The sequence below is a fragment of the Balaenoptera borealis genome (assembly GCF_965194805.1).
Source record: "Balaenoptera borealis genome assembly, chromosome: 9".
In the NCBI taxonomy this organism is placed as follows: domain Eukaryota; kingdom Metazoa; phylum Chordata; class Mammalia; order Artiodactyla; family Balaenopteridae; genus Balaenoptera; species Balaenoptera borealis.
The window spans coordinates 21,526,660-21,545,248 of NC_138873.1; the positions used below are offsets into that span (position 1 = coordinate 21,526,660).

Below are 18,589 nucleotides of genomic sequence, written 5' to 3' on the forward strand. Positions count from 1 at the left end.
GTGATGGAACTATGCCTAAACTTATTTTTCTCATTTGTGTTTTTCAGTTGAGGTGTACTTCACATACAGTGAGATGCACAGGTCTTAAATGTATTGTTCATTCAGTTTTGAGTGATGCAGACATCTGTGTAAGCCACATCCTTATCAAGATAAAGTTTTCACCACCACAGAAAATTTCCTTGTGTCCCTTTCCAATCTACACATCCCCTTTCATGAAGCAACCACCGTTCCAATTTCTTTCATCGTAGTTTAGTCTGTTCTAGTACTTCACGTGATTTGTGTTTGACTTCTTTTACCTTAACACGTCTGAGATTCATCCATGTTGGTGTGTGTATCAGTAGTTTGTTTCTTTTTATTGCTGAATAGTATTCCATTGTGTGCATATGCCAGTTTGTTTATTCATTCTTTTGTTGATGGACACCTGTGCTATTTCCAGAGTTTGGCTATTATGAATCAAGCTGTTACGAACATTCTTTTACAAGGTTTTTTGGTGGACGTATATTCCCTTCTCTTAAATAAATACTTAGGAGTAGAATAGGCTATATGTTCACAGGCTATATGTATGTTTACTTCTTAAAGAAACTTCCAAAATGTTTTCCAAAGTGGTTATGCTATTTCTTTGTGTAGAGTGCTCCTAAACTTTTATTGTCTCACTTCGAGCAGAAATTGTGGGCACAGGGAGATATCCAGTCTGGTCACCTTTATGCTGTTGGAACTCTAGAGGATATTTTCTTTAATTTTTAAAGAAACAAAAAAAACAAGTAGAATTTCAACAAGGAAAGAATTTTAACAAAAGATTTATAAATGTTACTTATTCTTCTACCTCTTTGCAGATATATACACTATCTCAGAAAAGGTGCATAGACCCTGGCAATTAAAAAAAAAGAGCCAATAGCAGTCTTTTGATTACTTCTGCTTCCAATGGGAAGAAAAAAGTCAGAGGGCTCAGGACCCATGAAGGGGATTTGTTCCTGAGTCTCCTTAATATGGATACGACAGAGAACAAAGGCACTAAATACTAAAGTATGTTTGAGAAAAGGGAAAGCTGACCTGCATTTCTTTGTTCTGGTGTTTGTACATGTGTGTACTGCTCAGGCTGCATCTTTTCTCTCCTGCCATCTTTTCATGTTTTAAACATTACCTCTTAGATTTTCCATTTTGTCTTTCAGGCCAAAGAAGCCCTAGAAAATATTGAGGTTCCTGTTGGCTGCCTTTTGGTCTACAACAATGAAGTTGTAGGGAAGGGAAGAAATGAAGTTAATCAAACCAAAAATGTATGTGAGTTGAATAGTATAATTGCAGACATATGGAAGTGATGGTAGGTGTGGAATGAATTTATCGTAGTTGACTAGAAGATGAGTCTGTGTAGAGTCCCGTGAGTATCAATGGAAGGATGGGTTCCCTAAACATCTCTTGTTTTGAATGCCCTTTTTTTCTGATTATAAAAGTGATACATGTTGATTTTTTTAATGAAAATTCTACTTTATAAAACACATCAATTTAATTCATATCGTATCCGTTAGTACCTTTAAATAATGTATTCTTCCTGGAAAATTAAAAAGTCACCCTCAGTTGATAGCTATGGAGGTATAAAAAGATTGTATAAAGGAAGCTATTCCTAAATCAGATAATTCAGTGAAAAACAGTCTCCACCACCTGCTGTCTCTGTCTACAGGTACACTTTAAAAGCTTGTGTGACTTTAATTTATTGTGGTTAGGTTGAGAAGTTCATGAATTAAGGCAACACTTCCTGAACATGGTATCACAACAGTGTGTCACAGTGAGTATAAATGAAGTATCAAGTTTTAGGATTATAAAAAGTGCTAGGTGCACCTAAGGATAGCTTATAACTTTAATACCCCTCACACAGACCTTGATCTTACTTGGGAGCCAGAGAACAAGCTGGTGTTGGAACTGGTGCTGTGAGGACTTTAAAGTTCGTCCATCACATCTATCAAAAAGAAAACTCAGATTTAGTGAAACACAAGCAAAATAGGAACCCAGATTCACGAAGCAATTGTTATGTGGATATCAAAATGCTTATGAGATAAGTAATAAACCATAATACAGCAATTAGTGAATATACAGATACTTATGCAGGAGTGGAATTTTGTGTTTTAAATAATTGTCATATCTCCCTATGTGTATTTTGTAGTTCAGTACAATATCTTTAATGTGAGATCATTGAATGTCGTAGCAACATCCATCTAAACCCCAGTGACCTGGGTTTCTTCCACACCTTGAAATTAACCTGGATTTATTTTTAGTTTTCTATGCTCTATAGAAGATTACCCTATAATCACAGTATAGAAAGACTCTTGACCCCAAATGAGGAGACCCGAATCCTACTTTTGGCTCTGATACCATCACCCTCTGTCACGACCACCATCACCTCTCCCAGCTGTGTGTCTTTAGTAGCTCCTAATGTAGCTTAGCTTCTGGTTCTTCAGCAGTAAGAGAGTTGATTGAGATGATTTAGGTCAACGATTATTTCTTGAGAACTATGGGGACATTTGATTCAGTAGTTCTGAATCTGATTTTTAAAAAGCACCCGAGTTGGGGAAACTTTTCTTTTTTAAGCTCCCTAGTTGGTTCTGGTATGCAGTCATGTATGGGAACCTCTTTGCTAAAGCACCTTCCAGCTCTGAGTTTATATTAATTCTGGGCCAGCAATGCTCCCATCTGCCTCTGGTTTCCATGGCAGCTTGGCCACTGTGCCAGCACTTTCCACCCTGCCCTATGTCACAGGTAAATGAACACCTTTCTGTTTGTCCCATCAAATTTTATGCTCGTTGAGGACAGAGACTTTTTTTCCCACAAAGAGTTTAGCACAGTGGCTTATACATAGTTGACACTCCGTGTAAGTTTATTGATAAACATGATTATCATGAATATTATAAATAATTATCACATAACAGAGTGCATATATCACGTTATGCGTCATTGTGCTTCATATAATTCAGATCGCTTTATGAGTTGTAGATACCAGTATATCCAGTATTACATTGGGGAAACCAAGGCTTGGAGAAGCTATGTAACTTGCCCAGAGCTGTATAATCAGTAACGTCACAGTCAGGATTCAGATTGAAGTGTGGTTGATTCCAGACTATGTGATTTCTCCTCTACTCAACTACTCCCATGAGGTATCTGAGACTGATACCAAATCTCTGCTTCTCTCTAGAGTCTGCCAGTATATAAAATCTCATCCCAAAGAAAATACAAGGGATGACATTCCAGTGATGACATTCTAAATATAGATTTGCTTAGAGTGAGGTCAGTGACCGCCTTGAAAACATACTCGTAACTGGAACATATGCTTAGGAAAATTTCAAGTGTCCCCTGAAATATTCAGGAACCATAGACACATCTTTTTTTTTTTTTTTGAGACTTATCTCTCTATGGCATTTTAATTGAAAGAGTGTCCCCTAAAGTACTTAGGTACTTAACTAAAAATAGAGCATAATTCGTGTGGCATCTCAGATTAGGTGTCTTTTGTTGGTGAGGTTATGGTACTTGAACTAGGAAATACACTGTCAACTGCTAAGGGTGTCCTGAAACCTTTATTCGCTAAAACGCTGGCAGAAATGATAGGCCTATTTTTCATATTTACTTTTGAATATTTGTAAAATTCAGTTACATGTAGCCAACAAGGTCAATGCAAGCACCTCTTCTTTCAGGCTACTCGACATGCAGAAATGGTGGCCATCGACCAGGCCCTAGATTGGTGTCGTCGACATGGCAAGAGTCCTTCGGAGGTGTTTGAACACACGGTACTGTACGTCACCGTGGAGCCGTGTATCATGTGCGCAGCCGCTCTCCGCCTGATGAGTATCCTTTGACTTCACAGGTTAATGTCTCGTACTCTTCCTGTGAACTAGAAAATGGCCAAACATTATAGTAGAAACATAACCCATTTCTACTACATGAAAACAGAGACTTATGAAACAAATTATAGGAGGTGCACATTATAAAATACAGTATCCCTTGGCCAAAAAATTTTTAGGAAAGATTTTTGAATAATAAAATTACCTCATTTTTAATATCAATAAACATATAACTATTAAGTAAGCTAGAGCAAGAAACACATGACAAACTGTCGTGTAAAGGTAAACCATAAATTAGGTTATAAAACAGCGTGCATAGGAAAAGATCTGAAGACTATGCATCTGTTTTGCCTTTAGTGAAGAGATTATAGGTGATTTAAAATTTTTCTTTCTCTGTTAATATGTTTTTATTGTTTATTTTTGCCATGAATACCTATTACATAGGAGGCTTGAAAAATTTTAAGTCAGAAGTAAATACAAAGTAAAAAATCATTTATGATACTATAATTGTAAATAAATGGGAAATTGATAAAGTTACAGCTCTTTGAATTCTTTCACATAATAAGCGATACAAATACTGAATACAGCGAGTTAACCTCTAAAGATATTTTAAAAAATTATTTGATAATTCAACAACTCAATTTCATACTTGCATATTTTTATGTACTTATTTTGCTGTGTGTGTGAATCATTTAATCACTTTAAAAATAATAGAGAGGGTTTTGAGTATGAAAATATGTACAATTTCCACTTTATAAGCTCTCTGCCCATCCTGCCTTACAGAGTGGCTCTGCTTTAGTCTGGTTTGTACTAGGTCACAGGTTGTATTTGTTTGAGGAAAGAACAGGGAAAAATCTATTATTTTTATGAGGTGAAAATCCCTGAATTAAATTCCTGCCTCCTTTCTGGCTCCAATTCTCTAATGAGTCCAAAAAATCATCTAGGAAAGATCAGAGAGAGCACTGAGCTCTGAGCATTCAGCAGCTACACAGTCAGTTTTCATTAGGTTTGCAGTTGTGACACATTAGTTTCTATATTCTTTAAATCTCTTTCTTTTGTGTAACTGGATTGTGTAACTGGATTTTTAAGACGAAGCCTAAGTTTAATTTTTTTTTAATAAGTGTGGCTATTTTTTTGATAATTTATTTTTTGGCTGCGTTGGGGTTTGCTGCTGCATGCAGGCTTTCTCTAGTTGTGGCGAGCGGGGGCTATTCTTCGTTGTGGTGAGCGGGCTTCTCATTGCGGTGGCTTCTCGTTGTGGAGCATGGGCTCTAGGCGCGTGGGCTTCAGTAGTTGTGGCACGCGGGCTCAGTAGTTGTGGCTCGCGGGCTCTAGAGCGCAGGCTCAGTAGTTGTGGCGCACGGGCTTAGTTGCTCCGCGGCATGTGGGATCTTCCCAGACCAGGGATCGAACCCATGTCCCCTGCATTGGCAGGTGGATTCTTAACCACTGCACCACCAGGGAAGTCCCAGTTTAATTGTTTTTAAGAGTAGCATGGGCTTTCCTCTCCAGGCTAGCTGGTATAAACCCACCCTAGTTTTGTCACAATAGGCACTTGAACTGCACACTCTTTGTAGGACCTTAATTCTTCCTTAGAAATCCCGCTGGTTGTCTATGGCTGTCAGAATGAACGATTTGGTGGTTGTGGCTCTGTTCTAGATATTGCCTCTGCTGATCTACCGAATACTGGGAGACCATTTCAGGTAACATGAACTGTTATACTTTTTTCCTAATGACTGTGACCTCACTATGGGCTTGCAAATAGTTAGCGTGTGCTCAGTACACCAAGAAGCCACGCTAGAACCAGGTGGGCTCTTGGGACCTCTGGTCAAGGTCATTGATGCCTCAGTGTAAGACAACAGGTAATCATTTCCAGGTGAGTGCTCAGCTCTCTTAACTGACAGAATCCCTCCAGAAGGAGAGTCCCCAGCCTTCTGAGTTTTCCTCTAACAGTCTTCACCCATGCCTTCAGCTATGTTTGAGGACCCTGCCACTGTGGGCGTTCTCCATCCATGCGTGTGCCTGGCTCTACGCTGTACGAAGTTTGTGTGAGGCTCTGTGACAGTAGATGCTATCTACAGTGAATGTACAATAATTTTGCACAAAGTCAGTCGTTTTGCTTGATTGCCCTGTACTATTTTTGGTGTCTAGCAATCAATACCTGTTTTCATTTTTTTTTTTCCTGCCTTTTTAATGTTGAAATTTCCCCCAGGCCCAAGAATCCACTTAGAAATTCTACTTTCCCTTTAACCTTGCCACGTCTCCCAAAGTTTTTATGTTTAAGGCTATGAGCAGTAGAAATTTATATTTCAGCATTTGGTCTGTAGACAAATACCAGTTTCCATAAACTGGTTTGATTGTTTTTTTCTCCAGATGTAAGGTTAATCCTAAAAGTATTATGCTTTAATAAGAAAAGGACTTAACAAATTGCTGGACATGGTGGGTAGTTAACAACAAAGACCTCAGATATTCTTGGGAGAATATTAAATACCTATGAAGGGCTAAATTTGGCTGAATCCCACTGAGAACAAGATTTGGAAAACATTCTATTTTGAGTTTTCCCAGCTGAACATTGGCTTTCTTAACAACTCCTGCACTTTTGAGAATAGATGACTTTTAACATCACATCAGAAAAGAAATTGTAGTAGAATGATGGAGAGTAAGCAATACAGTTAGCTTGATCATTAAAAAAATCTGCAAAGTGATTTGCTTTTTCCAGTTGCTTCTATCAGTAGCTCAAATTTTGCTTATATAACTCTTTGCAAGTGAATTGCTGACTCTACTTCATTTATGAGAAAGATCTAAAGAATTTCTCAAAGCTTCTGGGCAGAACAAAGATGAGCTATTTGATATCGGACACGGGGGAACATTTTTGACCAACATGCCGGTGACATTGAGTGCACACCGTCCTCTCCTGCATGTCCCTGCACAGAGTCCAACAGGATCTGGTTGAACCAAAAAATAAGTTCACTTGCAGTGTGTGTACCTGGCCAGATTGGCCCCATCAAAATGAATGGCCATGGTTTGAAGCCACATCTCCAGATTTGATGCCAAAATATGGGGTTTTTTTTACAGTGTTTTGAGATTCTAGAGAAACTATCGATACCCCAGGGTTCTGGATGCTGTGTTTTCTTCTTTTATTTGGCTGGCTTAGGGTGTGGGTAGGGGTGAGGCAGGAATTTGTGGGAGGTGCGATGCTGTTTTTGTATTGCAGAATTATAGATTCTTTTAATACTGTATTATAAGCAGCATTAAAGTTCATAGAGGAGACCTAGAGAACTATTCTTTTCAAAGAAGATGGTGATTAATTTACTTCACCTGCCTTGTGTAAAAAAATTATTTTAATAAGAATATGTGCTTTTTGTTAAAGCCACAAATTTGTAGCTATACTAGATGCCGGAAAAGATTACCTTGGTAGCTTAGAGGGATGCAGTTTCCTTCTCCACCTGTAACTCAGTGGGTCTGGTCCCTGAGTACACATTAGAATCACCTGGAGAGCTTGAACCCAAGCCTGTGCTTGGTCCCCACCCCAGACCCACTGAATCGGAAGCCGTGGAGGGAGGGGGAGCATTGGTACTTTTTTCAGTGAGCTCCCAAGTGATTCCACTGAGCAGCCAAGGTGGAAAACCAAGGTTCTGACTTTACCTGAGAGGAGAGTGCTTTGTGCAGCTGGGTGCTCCTGAGACAATGAGGAGAGGTGGGGGACCCGGGGGACAGGAACACTGAACAGTGTAGGAAACGCCGTACTCACCAACATGGTTAGAAGATGAAGTACTGAGAAGCCAAGGGAGGAGAGGGTTCTAAAGAGAAGCAAGCGTAGCCAGTAGTCTCCACGACTGCAGAGAGTTGAGGAGAGTGAAAAGACCAGTGTTTTGGTCAATAGGGGCCCTTGAGATATCTAAGAGGGCAATCCTGGGAGCACAAGCCAGTGAGGATGAGGTTGAGGAGGAACCGAGAGCCGCAAAAGTGACGGCCACGATTCCGGAATGTTCTCTGGGAGGAGCAGGGTATCAGCTTGCGTGGGGGACAGGGTAGAAGGAAGATGACTGGGTTTTTTTTCCCCAGCTTTATTGAGATATAATTGACGTACAGCATTGTGTGATTATAAGGTGTACAGTGTGATGATTTGATGCACGTATATAGCAAAATGTTTATACCACAATAAGGTTAGTTCATACATCCTTCACTTCACATAACTACTATTTTGTTGTTGTTGTTATTACGTTATGGTGAGAACACTTAAGCTCCCCTCTCATAGCAACTTTCAAGCGTACAATACAGTATTGTTCTCTATAGTCACCATGCTGGAACTTATTCTTCTTATAACTGACAGCTTGTACCCTTTGACCAAAGTCTCCCCATTTCCCCCACCCCCTCCGCCCCCGTCAATCACCATTCTACTCTCTGTTTCTATAAAGAAAGTATTGTATATATGGTCATATATATATATATATATGAATATTATTCAGCCATAAAAAAAGAAGGAAATTCTGCCATTTTCAACAGCATGGCTGGACCTCAAGGGTGTTAATGCTAAGCAAAATAAGCCAGAGAAAGACAAATACTGTATGATCTCCCTTACATGTGGAATCCAAAAACATCGAACTTGTAGCAGGTTGTTTTGCTGGGGAAGGTTTATGCAGGCTTTGTGGGCCCAGGCAGGAGCCAACTGAAGCACAAGAGAAAGGGAGGCTCATCTTGAGCAGTGGACCACACTCGCCGGCCCAGTGCTGGCTCCATCCTCTCCTGGGCACTGCTTCCAGATGGAAGATTCCCTGGAATCTCCTCCATTCATTGCATCACTTCTTGCACCTCCGAAGGGGGCGGCGTAACAAGTCCAAAATCCTTCAAAGCCCTATATATTTTGACTTCGTTTTTATTGCTTTAGTTTCTTTCCTTGTACTCCCTTAATAATCACCCCACCCCCATCAGTTGGTTTTCTCACTCACAACCTAAGCCTATTCCTACTCTTCCCCTGAGATGATCTGCTGACTCTTTTTAAATATTCTCTATCGTTAAGGCAAGTTTAAGTTTCATCCCCCTGCTGTTACTACAATTTCTTACTCTTTCACATGTTGATCACTTCTCTGAAGGAATCTACCAAAGATAGAACAAACTGAACACTTGAAAAAAAATCCTTTGTGGTAAGGATCGACTGATTTTTTCTTTAAAAAGCCTGAGGGTAAATATTTTAGCCTTTGTGAGCCACTTACATCTCTGTCACATATTATTTATTTTTTTAACCCTTTAAAAATATAAAAACCATTCTTAGCTGACCATTTCTAGCTGTGGACTGCCAACCCTAGCTCTATAGAATCAAACACTTAATGGGCCACCAGTAAAGAACAGCAGATAAAAATAGCTTAGTGCTTAGTGAGCACTTAATGATATGCCAGGTATTTAACAGGGGTTGTATTATCTAATCTCATTTAATCCTCACAAAATCCTTTTGGGTTAATTGCTATAATTCCCTGTATTTTACATATGAGGGAACCGAAGCATAGAAAGTTTAAGTATCTTACCCAAGATCACATAGCTAGTGATTTGTACTATGATCACACAGTAGTTGATTGAGAAATAATAATTAGTTGATTGAGAGAGATGTTTGAGACCATATGTCTATTTTTGTTTTTGGAAATATGCTTCCTTACCCATGTTACTAATATCCACAAGGCGTGTTAACATTGGAAATGTGTTTACATAATTATGTATATATTGCAGTTTGTGTGGGATACAATACACATTTTCCTAGGCCTACATTCATTCTCAGCTTTCTCGTTTCATCAGTGCATCCCTGGATATCGGGCTGAGGAAGCGGTGGAGATGTTAAAGACCTTCTACAAACAAGAAAATCCAAATGGTCAGTTTTCCGCTACTGTATGTATGTACTTCACTTAAATCAGTACGAAGAGAGTCTGCACGGGCCTACCTCTTCATTTTCTCTTTTTCTTTTCTATTCTTTTCACAGCACCAAAATCAAAGGTTCGGAAAAAGGAATGTCAGAAATCCTGAACTTGTTCTAATGAAAGACTCATGCTCCTGGACGACATCCTTGGACAGAAAGCTGTTGACATTGTTGAATCGTATGTTTATATATTGTCCTTAATCCATGGGAAAATGGTTTTTCATCATTTGCTCTGTTAAGGGAACAAATTAGCACTTTTAAAAAATCTGACAACTGCAAACAACTCCTAGATTTTCCACAAGCTGGAAGAACATTTTTAAGAAGGGGAAAAATTAAAGATTGACGTTTTAGAAATTAGTAAGCAGTGCCTGCTCTTCCTGCCAAAATCGTTATGCTCGGTCCAGGAAAGTGCTGACTTTCAGAGGATGTGTATATCTGGACTCAGTTACCTGGTGTGTCTGCATGGAGCACGGTGCCCTGTGGACACCTGGTCCAGGCCTGGCCTTTCAGACTCGGACCCTTCATTCTTGGCAGCCACTATGTTCTCCCAGGGTGTGGGGGGCAGGATGTGACTTCCTTGGAAATTGTATATGAATCATATACATATAGACCGTGATTCTATGGTCCTTAGAGCAGATTTTTGCTTTTATAAAGCATTTAGAGAAAATACATACTGTTAAAACAAGTGCTTAAGTATCATTTAAAAATTACAGCATACTGCTATTGTAAAATCTTATTTATGCCTTCTTTGAAGATGAATAGTCTTAACAGTAAAAGAAATGCATAAATGGACAACTCCTTCTTTGTTATTGAGCAACTATACTGTGCCAGGCTCTGTTTGTTCGCTGAAGCAGTGAGCAAAACAAAGAATCCTGCCCTCATGGAGCTCATATTCTAGGAGGAGGAGACAGATAATGAACATAACAGATTACACAGTATGTTAGAGGGTGATAAGAATTATGGCAAAAAGAAACAGAACAGGGTAGAAGGGGTGGGCATGCCATTTGGTGGTGGGAATGCTGGTTGCAGAATTATGGTTCGTTTCATCTGAAATCAAACACAGTTATTTCTCTTTATAAAAATCCAGATGTAGAATTTAAAATCTAAAATGTAAAAGGACTTCCCTGGAGGTCCAGTGGTTAAGACTCCTCACTTGCACTGCAGGTGGCAAGGGTTCCTTCCCTGGTCAGGGAACTAAGATCCTACATGCCGTGCGGCGCGGCAAAAAACAAAACAAAACAAAAAGCAAAACTAAAATGTGAAAGTGTGAGCACAACCCTCAAAGGGTATCCACAGCAGGAAGTCCCAGGTATCGATGCTTCCTGACTGCGGCAGGGGTTGCCTCTGATGAACTGCAGCTTTGCAGAGCCATGCCGGGATGCTCTGCATCTGCCCAGAAGGGGGCCTCGCCGTTCCACCAGAAGCCCAGCTCCAGGCCCTGGAGGGCAGCTCCTCCGTTGCATTTCTTCAGTGGATTTATTTCCTTGATGCAAAGCATCTGTATTTGTTGGTTCTGCCATTTGAGCGATGTCTCTGACTTGTTTGTTTTGAATTACATTATAGGCTGGAATGTAATTGTGGTAAAGTATTTTTATATTGCCAAGAGTAGCAGTTAATCACAGTTACATGCTTCAGAGGATTTATAATTGCTTGGTTTTGTACATGTGTGTTTTTATCTGCATTTGAGAAGTTTTATGGAGAAGAATATGCATGATTTTAAATCTATAATAATGTTACATATACCTTCCCTTCAATTTCACCTACTTTAAAAATGATCTCATTAAATTTTAGTGCTTTGACTAGGTTATTCCTTTTTGCCATTGGTCATGATTCATTTCTGCTTATGCTTTTCTGCAAGCAGACTTCATTGCACTTATTGTCTTCGTGTCATTTTCTTGGGGATTATTGGTAGATAAAAACCCTGGGAACTTTTTTCTGGGGAGTACCACCCTTTAAGTCCAGCCAAGCATCTTACGTCAAGTTGGTTCTTGGTAAACATTTGTTAAATAAAATTATTGATTGAAATTTAGGGAAAAATTAATAATAAGGAGAATATCTGGGATAAAAAGCCAAAGCCAAATAGTACCTGGGTATTTTAACCCAGAGATAGTCACTACTAAAAGGATCAAGAAAATAATAAAACTAAAAAGAGGGAAGGACAGAAAAGACTTACCGCTATACATATGTTCTGTCCTTGCTGTGTTTTGGAGAATGGGTAAGTGTTCCAAATTCCTAAGGATGGCTGAAAATTTTAATTCTGGTTATTACTTTTTTGATTCTCTCTCCAGTGATCGACTTATAGAATAGTCTCTCCTAAATTTTTGGTCTTAGGCACAGTTCCCTCCATTGCTTTGGGGAACAATCAGTTTGGATGGAGTACTGAAGATGGGAGGTCAGCACCTCCAGCACTGATACAGGGCCATTGTGGGCTCACAGATGTGAAGGCTGTGGGATTTTGACAGCAGTTAAGCAGTGGTGGTGAGGAGTTGAGGATGTATGATGACGTGATCCTGCTTCCTGAGTGGCACATTCTCTAGCTACTTAGACGTGGCTTAAAATATTGAAATGCTGCAGTTAGAAAGATTGAATCCAAGTGATTGATACTGATGGAGTGTGTCAAAGAGACCAGCTGAGAGGCTTGTTTTGTGTATGACATAATCCTGCAAGTTGTGGGATGCACAGAGGTTTTAGAATCACAGCCTTGTTTGGAGAAATTAGTGGGAAACGATTGCATCTAAGTTGCTGGAGTACCCAATGTTTACTGGTCTGTGCACCGGACTCTGCTGAGAATGGGTGGTGTGTAATGCTTTGGCACCTTCAGTCACTGATAAAAGATCATGTTAAAATATCTGTGTTTTCTTGTGACTTGGCACTCTCCCCTACTGTGTTGTATTTGGAATATCATGGAGAGAAAATAGATAGCCAAGAACTCCAACGTAGGCAAGAACTGTTAATTTTTCTTTAAACTCTATTTGGAAATAACTTCAAACTTAGAGAAAAGTTGCAGAAATACCTATATATCCCTTATTCCTTAAACCTATTAACATTTTATACCTTTAGATTTATCATTTGATATATACTATTCTCTCTGTAAAAAATATGTATATATAAATATATATATATAAAATACATATATATCAATATATGTTTTTCTGAACCATTTAGTAGAAAGTTATATACATCGTACATTCTTATATAATTCTCATATAATCATGGTATAGTTATTGACGTCAGTAAATTTAATATTGTTACAATACTTTAGTATACCATTTGTATTCCAGTTTTGTCTGTTGACCCCTTCACCTCCTTTAGAGAATTTTCCCCACCCCCCTGCAATATCAGATCCATTGTAAGGTCACATATTGCATTTGATTTTCATGTATCTTTAGCTTCTTTTACTCTAGAACATTTCCACAGCCTTTCTTTGTCTTTTGTGACATTGACATTTTAAAAATAATACAACCCTTCTGCCCCACCTCCTTTCTTTTTATTTTTTTATAATGGTGTTTCCTCATGATTAGATTCAGGTTATGCATTCTAGGTGATGTTATGTTCTTCTCAGAGTGTGGCATCTGGAGGCCCCTAAAGGCCATCTGTCCCTCGCTGGTGATGTTAATTTTGGTCACCTGGTGAAAGTGTTATCTGATTTCTTCGCCAAATAATTATTGTTTTTTCTCCCCTCTCTTGCAAAGAATATGCAGTCTGGGGAGAGGAACTGTGACATTTTTTAAAAGAAAATGTATTCAACATTGATGGAAAGGAGGGGGAAGAAAAATTAATGACATATATTTCAAAGCAACTGTTAAATTACTTGATTGCGTTCTTCCTCTTTTATTACGTCTGCCAAAATTTATAAAATTCTTTACAAAATTCTTTTCCTAATAATATTTTAAATAGGGATGTCTTAAAAATCAAAAGGCAGCCTCAGAAATAAGTTCTCTCCTAATCTTTTCCTCAGCAAAACTAATAATTATACCAATTTAATTATATATCTGATAAGATAGAGTTTTGGAAAAATAGGTCTAAGATGTTTCTGATTTCACAGATGGCCTATAGTGATCCGAGAGGATCTAGGTAGGTAGTCATTTGGCCATAAAATGTGAATTCTCTTGGGTTTCCATAGAGATATCTAGACTTAAAATGTTTTAAGCACTGCTACTTTCAAAATGACTGTCAGTAAAAATAGCAAAAGCCAAGGCTCTTTTTGAAAAAAAATTAAACATCTTTTTTAAAGTAGTGAGATTCCTGGTTAAAAATCCACGTTGAAGCCAAAGCTTGTCCTTCCTAGTCATTCTGCATCAACTGGCCTTGAATAGCCCTGGGGAGAAGAGCCGTCAGGAACTGCTTTCCCTGCCTTTTGGCAAAGGAGTGAGACGACATTGACTTCATCTATGAAGACAACGGCCAACTCTTTTCTTACTCCGTGAACTGTTAATTGTGTGTGGTGAGGAAAGGGGTGATGGGTGACGTTATTTTTGTGGTAAGACTGGCATATGTTCCGGCAAAAGTTTGACATCTTTAGGATCTTTGTTTTTTCAAGTTGAGCTAATAAAAACGGGCTCGTGGGATTATTTCTCACCTGATTTTTAAGTGACCACTGGGCTCCATACCATGTATCCATGACTACCAGGGAGACTTTGTGCTGTGGTTGAAGAAGCATGAACCTGGGGGTCTGGAGCAGGAGCTGGCATACCCTGCTTGCTGGCTGTTGGGGAACAGCTCACAGGTTGAAAATGGTTTTACATTTTTAAATGGTTGAAAAAAAATCAAAAGGAGATTTTAGTGACCCGTGAACATGTGAAATTCAAAGGTCAGTGTCCATAAATTGAGTGTGGTTGGAACATAGCCATGCCCATTTGTGGCTGTATCGTCTGGGGCTGCTTCTGTGCTACAGTGGCAGAGTCGAGTGGCAGTGACAGAGACCTGTGGTTCCCACAGCCTAAAATGTCCAGTGTCTGGCCCTTTAAGAAAATGTTTGCTGCCCCCTGGTCTAGAGAATATGAAATGTTGAGGTTGGATTTCTAAGGTGCTTATTCAAGTTCTGTGACTTTGGAACTGAGTCATGTGGTTCATTGCGCAGCTGTGGTGAATCGCTTCGGTACCGTGATTCTTTTTTCAAGTCGGTTTATGAATATGAAAGAGAGATTCAGGACACTAAAATATTTACCCTGGCTTAGAATAGTTTGTTTCCTTACATACACTTTAAGGGAGTGGCAAGGAGAAAAGATAATTTATCATTTTATTTGGGTTTAGACTAAAAAAGCCCATTTTATTCATGATCATCATATAAAAAATGTTGTCAAGTATTTATCACTTTTAAGACAGTTACTATAATGTCAGAAATCTATTGGACCCTTTTAAAAAGCAGGACTTAAACAGAAACTACCTCTATACCATCCCCATCACTGTGCCTTTGCCAGTTTTCTTGGGGAACAGGCTTGGTAACCCTTTGGTGCTAGAAAAGACAAAAAATAAACATTTATTAGGTATTGTGTGTGTGTGTGTGTGTGTGTGTGTGTGTGTGTGTGTGTGTGTGTGTGTGTTTTAATCCAGCATTGAGTTCAGGGCAAAGCCTTATGCATAATAGGCAGATACTATGTCTTAATTCTAAACTGCATAGTAAAGAAGTCTTTGAGGCACACTTCATGGAGAAGGAGGGACACTAGCTGTGCCCTGAAAGGCAAGTAGGATTTGGGAAGGCAGGTGGGAGGGTGAGGGCTGCATATGCGATATTAGAGTAGGGGAAAGGCAGTGATGTGAAGCTCCAGGCCAGGGATGCTTGGGCCAGGTTACAAAGATCCCCTACTTCTTTCCGAGGAGGAGTCATTTTTCATTCTCTTTCTGATGTGAGTGATTTCATACTCATCCTGGAGTATGAGTGGTTTGGGGTAGGGGATTGCCAGGGGGCAAAGGTTCTGATCCTACTGTCACTGAGGAATCACACATCACTAGGCAAGATTTGAGTTGTGGGCACGGGGTGTGTCAGTAACAGACGCTAACATTTATTTACATTGAATGTGTGCCAGGCTCTATTCATATGTTACCTCAGTAATCCTCACATCAACCCTAAGAATCAGTACTGTTATCATCTCCGTTTTACATCAAGGAAACTGAGGCACAGAGAGGTTAAGTGACCTGTCCAGGGTCGCAGAGCACTAAGTGATTGTACCCGAATAGGCTTGTTTATGCCACAGGAACAGCCCTCACGTTTTAGTGGCTTAGAACAAAGCTTTGATTCTCTTGTGCTTTACTTCTTGTCCATCTCAGATCAGGCCAAGGGCTTAGGCCACCGTCTGGGACATCATCAGTCACAGTGGCAGGGAGATGAGCAAATGGCGAGCAGGGCTCTTGCTTTGGAGCAGGGCTTCCCACTCGAATGTGCGTGTGCATGGCCTGGGGAGCTTGTGAAGTACACATCGCGAATCAGGAGGTCTGGGGTGGGCCTGAGATTCTGCATTTCTAGCAAGCTTCCAGGTGAGTCCTATACTGCTGGACCGTGGGCCACTCGAGTAAGGAGGGCTTATTGACTTTTTTTTTTTTTTTAAAGATTGATTGATTGATTGATTGCTATGTTGGGTCTTCGTTTCTGTGCGAGGGCTTTCTATAGTTGCGGCAAGTGGGGGCCACTCTTCATCGCGGTGCGCGGGCCTCTCACTATCACGGCCTCTCCTGTTGCAGAGCACAGGCTCCAGACGCGCAGGCTCAGTAGTTGTGGCTCACGGGCCTAGTTGCTCCGCGACATGTGAGATCTTCCCAGACCAGGGCTCGAACCCGTGTCCCCTGCATTGGCAGGCAGATTCTCAACCACTGCACCACCAGGGAAGCCCGGGCTTACTGACTTTTGCCCAGAAGTGAATCATCACTTCTCACATAGGAATTAAAGTAAGTCACACAGACATGCCCAACTTCAAGGTGGCAGGAAATGTAAGGCACCATCTACCTCAGGAGGAGGAGAATGGGAGTATTTGTGAACAGCCCTAATGAAGAGCGAAAAAATGAGAAATTAGGATTTGAATTCAGGCAGGCTGTCTTCAGAGTGCGTGCTTTTTTTTTTTAAAGGTTTCGGTTTTCACATTTATTTTCCTAGATTTTATTTTATTTTTTAACCATTTAAAAAAATTGAATTGTAGTTAATTTACAATGTTGTGTTACCTTCAGGTATACAGCAAAGTGATTCAGATATATCTATATATCTATATATATCTATTTTTATATCTATTCTTTTTCAGATTCTTCTCCATTATAGGTTATTACAAGATACTGAATATAGTTTCCTGTGCTATACAGTTGGTCCTTGTTGTTTATCTATTTTATATACAGAAGTACATGCTCTTAATCATCACTCCGTACGATCATAGGTGTGGGTCTGTTCGCTACGGAGAAAGGGCAGCACGGTGGTAGACAGCCAGTCAGGGTAGCCCTCGAGACTGATCAGTTGCTGTCAACTTGTGTGACAAGTGTCCGGTGTCCCAGGCAGCTTCGTGTCAAAGGCAGCAGTTCTCAACGTGGTGTCGCAACTCTGTGAAATGTTTCAGTCCATTTTTTTCTTAATAATGTGCTGACGTCTCTGAATTATTTATTTTTGTTCGACGCATACCTTAGAGCGGATTCAAGCCTTTCCCGATTATGCTGTCTCTCTCATCTAATATTGTGCCATGCTTTCTTGTTTTGGAGAAAGGGTGGGGTTAAAGCCAGCACTCAGGGAATGGTGCATGATCCTGGGAACGCCCACGGGTGTGTGCCCATACACCATTCATCATGTGTGTTCGCTGCAAAGTGCCAGAGTTGCTGGTCTGGAGGAGTCCTAGGCTTGTGGTCAGCACAGCAAACTCAGCTCCCAGCTGGTGGTAGCTGAGAAGCAGCTTCTCTGAGCCTGCAGCCACACCTGTTCCTAGACGCTTCCGAGATACTCCTTGACAGTTGGGAATTGTGGGAATGAATGGCGGATACCAGGCCCACGTTACAGTCTTCAAACGGAGAAGAGAGGCCTGAGTTCCTTACAGCACAGAGCCGAGTGAACGTCACGCCTCCTTTGACCTTCCAGAAAGCTCACAGAAAGCCCAGCTCTTATTTCCACCCCAGCCCACTTTGCAGTCTGTTCCCAGGCTGAAGTGTAGACAAACTCTTCAGAAACATCAGTTTCACCAAGGCCCTGTCTGCCTTATGGAAAACCTGACTTGCAGATGATACTTGGAATGAAATGATTGTCATTCCGCCATTAAAAAAAATCCTCCCAAAAAGGAGACAGAGGTACATTTCAGTTTTACACAATAATTAGAGATAAGATTTCAGAATTAACCCATTACACTAGTTGATTCAGTCAGCAATTTAGCTAAGCGTGAGGGAGAAAATGGGCCTTGACAGCTTTTCTCTTGGAAATCAAGTTAGCCATGTTGAACAATGCTTTCACCCCCGTCCACCTTCTCTGTCATTAATCATGGGACGAACTGGAGAAACCAGAGTTTCTCCAGAGACACTTTTGTCACGTAATGCATGTAGTTCAATTAAAATATGCAGATTAATGCAAAGTTAATAAGGGCACATAAGAAACAAAGTCTTGCTATTTTTATTAATTACTTAGACTGAAACCTACAGTATGACTTTTTAAAATTAGTGGAACAGAATTCTACGGCTCAATCATTCCAATCCTAGTCCTAGAAGGTTCTACTAATGATCTTTCTTGGCTGTTAGTGCCCTTTGGAAAAAGACCTGTTCCTCCATCAGTAATCCTGACTTCACAGGAAAGTACTTTCAACTTTTAATCTAGTCTGAACTGGCATTGCTAGAAAGCCATTTCTTTCAATGACATTTCTATATTGGAGGCCTAAGTAACTTAAGGATGTCAGCTTGATTTTTGTAT

The 18,589-nt window shown here is 40.0% G+C and overlaps 1 protein-coding gene and 1 long non-coding RNA gene across 8 annotated transcripts in view; one reads left to right on the plus strand and one right to left on the minus strand.

Annotated features, from left to right (window-relative positions):
• Window positions 1-18,589, plus strand: part of ADAT2 (adenosine deaminase tRNA specific 2) — a 112,134-nt gene that overhangs the window by 11,550 nt on the left and 81,995 nt on the right. For 5 of the 7 annotated variants that reach the window (XR_014248505.1, XR_014248506.1, XR_014248507.1 and 2 more), the window contains exons 2-6: window positions 1,170-1,274; window positions 3,678-3,828; window positions 5,421-5,527; window positions 9,612-9,684; window positions 9,793-9,907. Coding sequence is in view for 1 of the 7 variants with exons in the window: in XM_082405585.1 (XP_082261711.1) it covers window positions 1,170-1,274; window positions 3,678-3,828; window positions 5,421-5,527; window positions 9,612-9,684; window positions 9,793-9,836 (480 nt within the window). In the remaining 6 variants the exon portion in view is untranslated. Of the gene's footprint in view, window positions 1-1,169; window positions 1,275-3,677; window positions 3,829-5,420; window positions 5,528-9,611; window positions 9,685-9,792; window positions 10,525-13,963; window positions 15,169-18,589 lie in introns of those variants that run through there. The other 2 variants (XR_014248510.1, XM_082405585.1) reach the window with 2 other exon arrangements.
• LOC309634953 overlaps window positions 1-18,589 on the minus strand; it is a 738,917-nt gene that overhangs the window by 9,336 nt on the left and 710,992 nt on the right. The window lies entirely within an intron of this gene.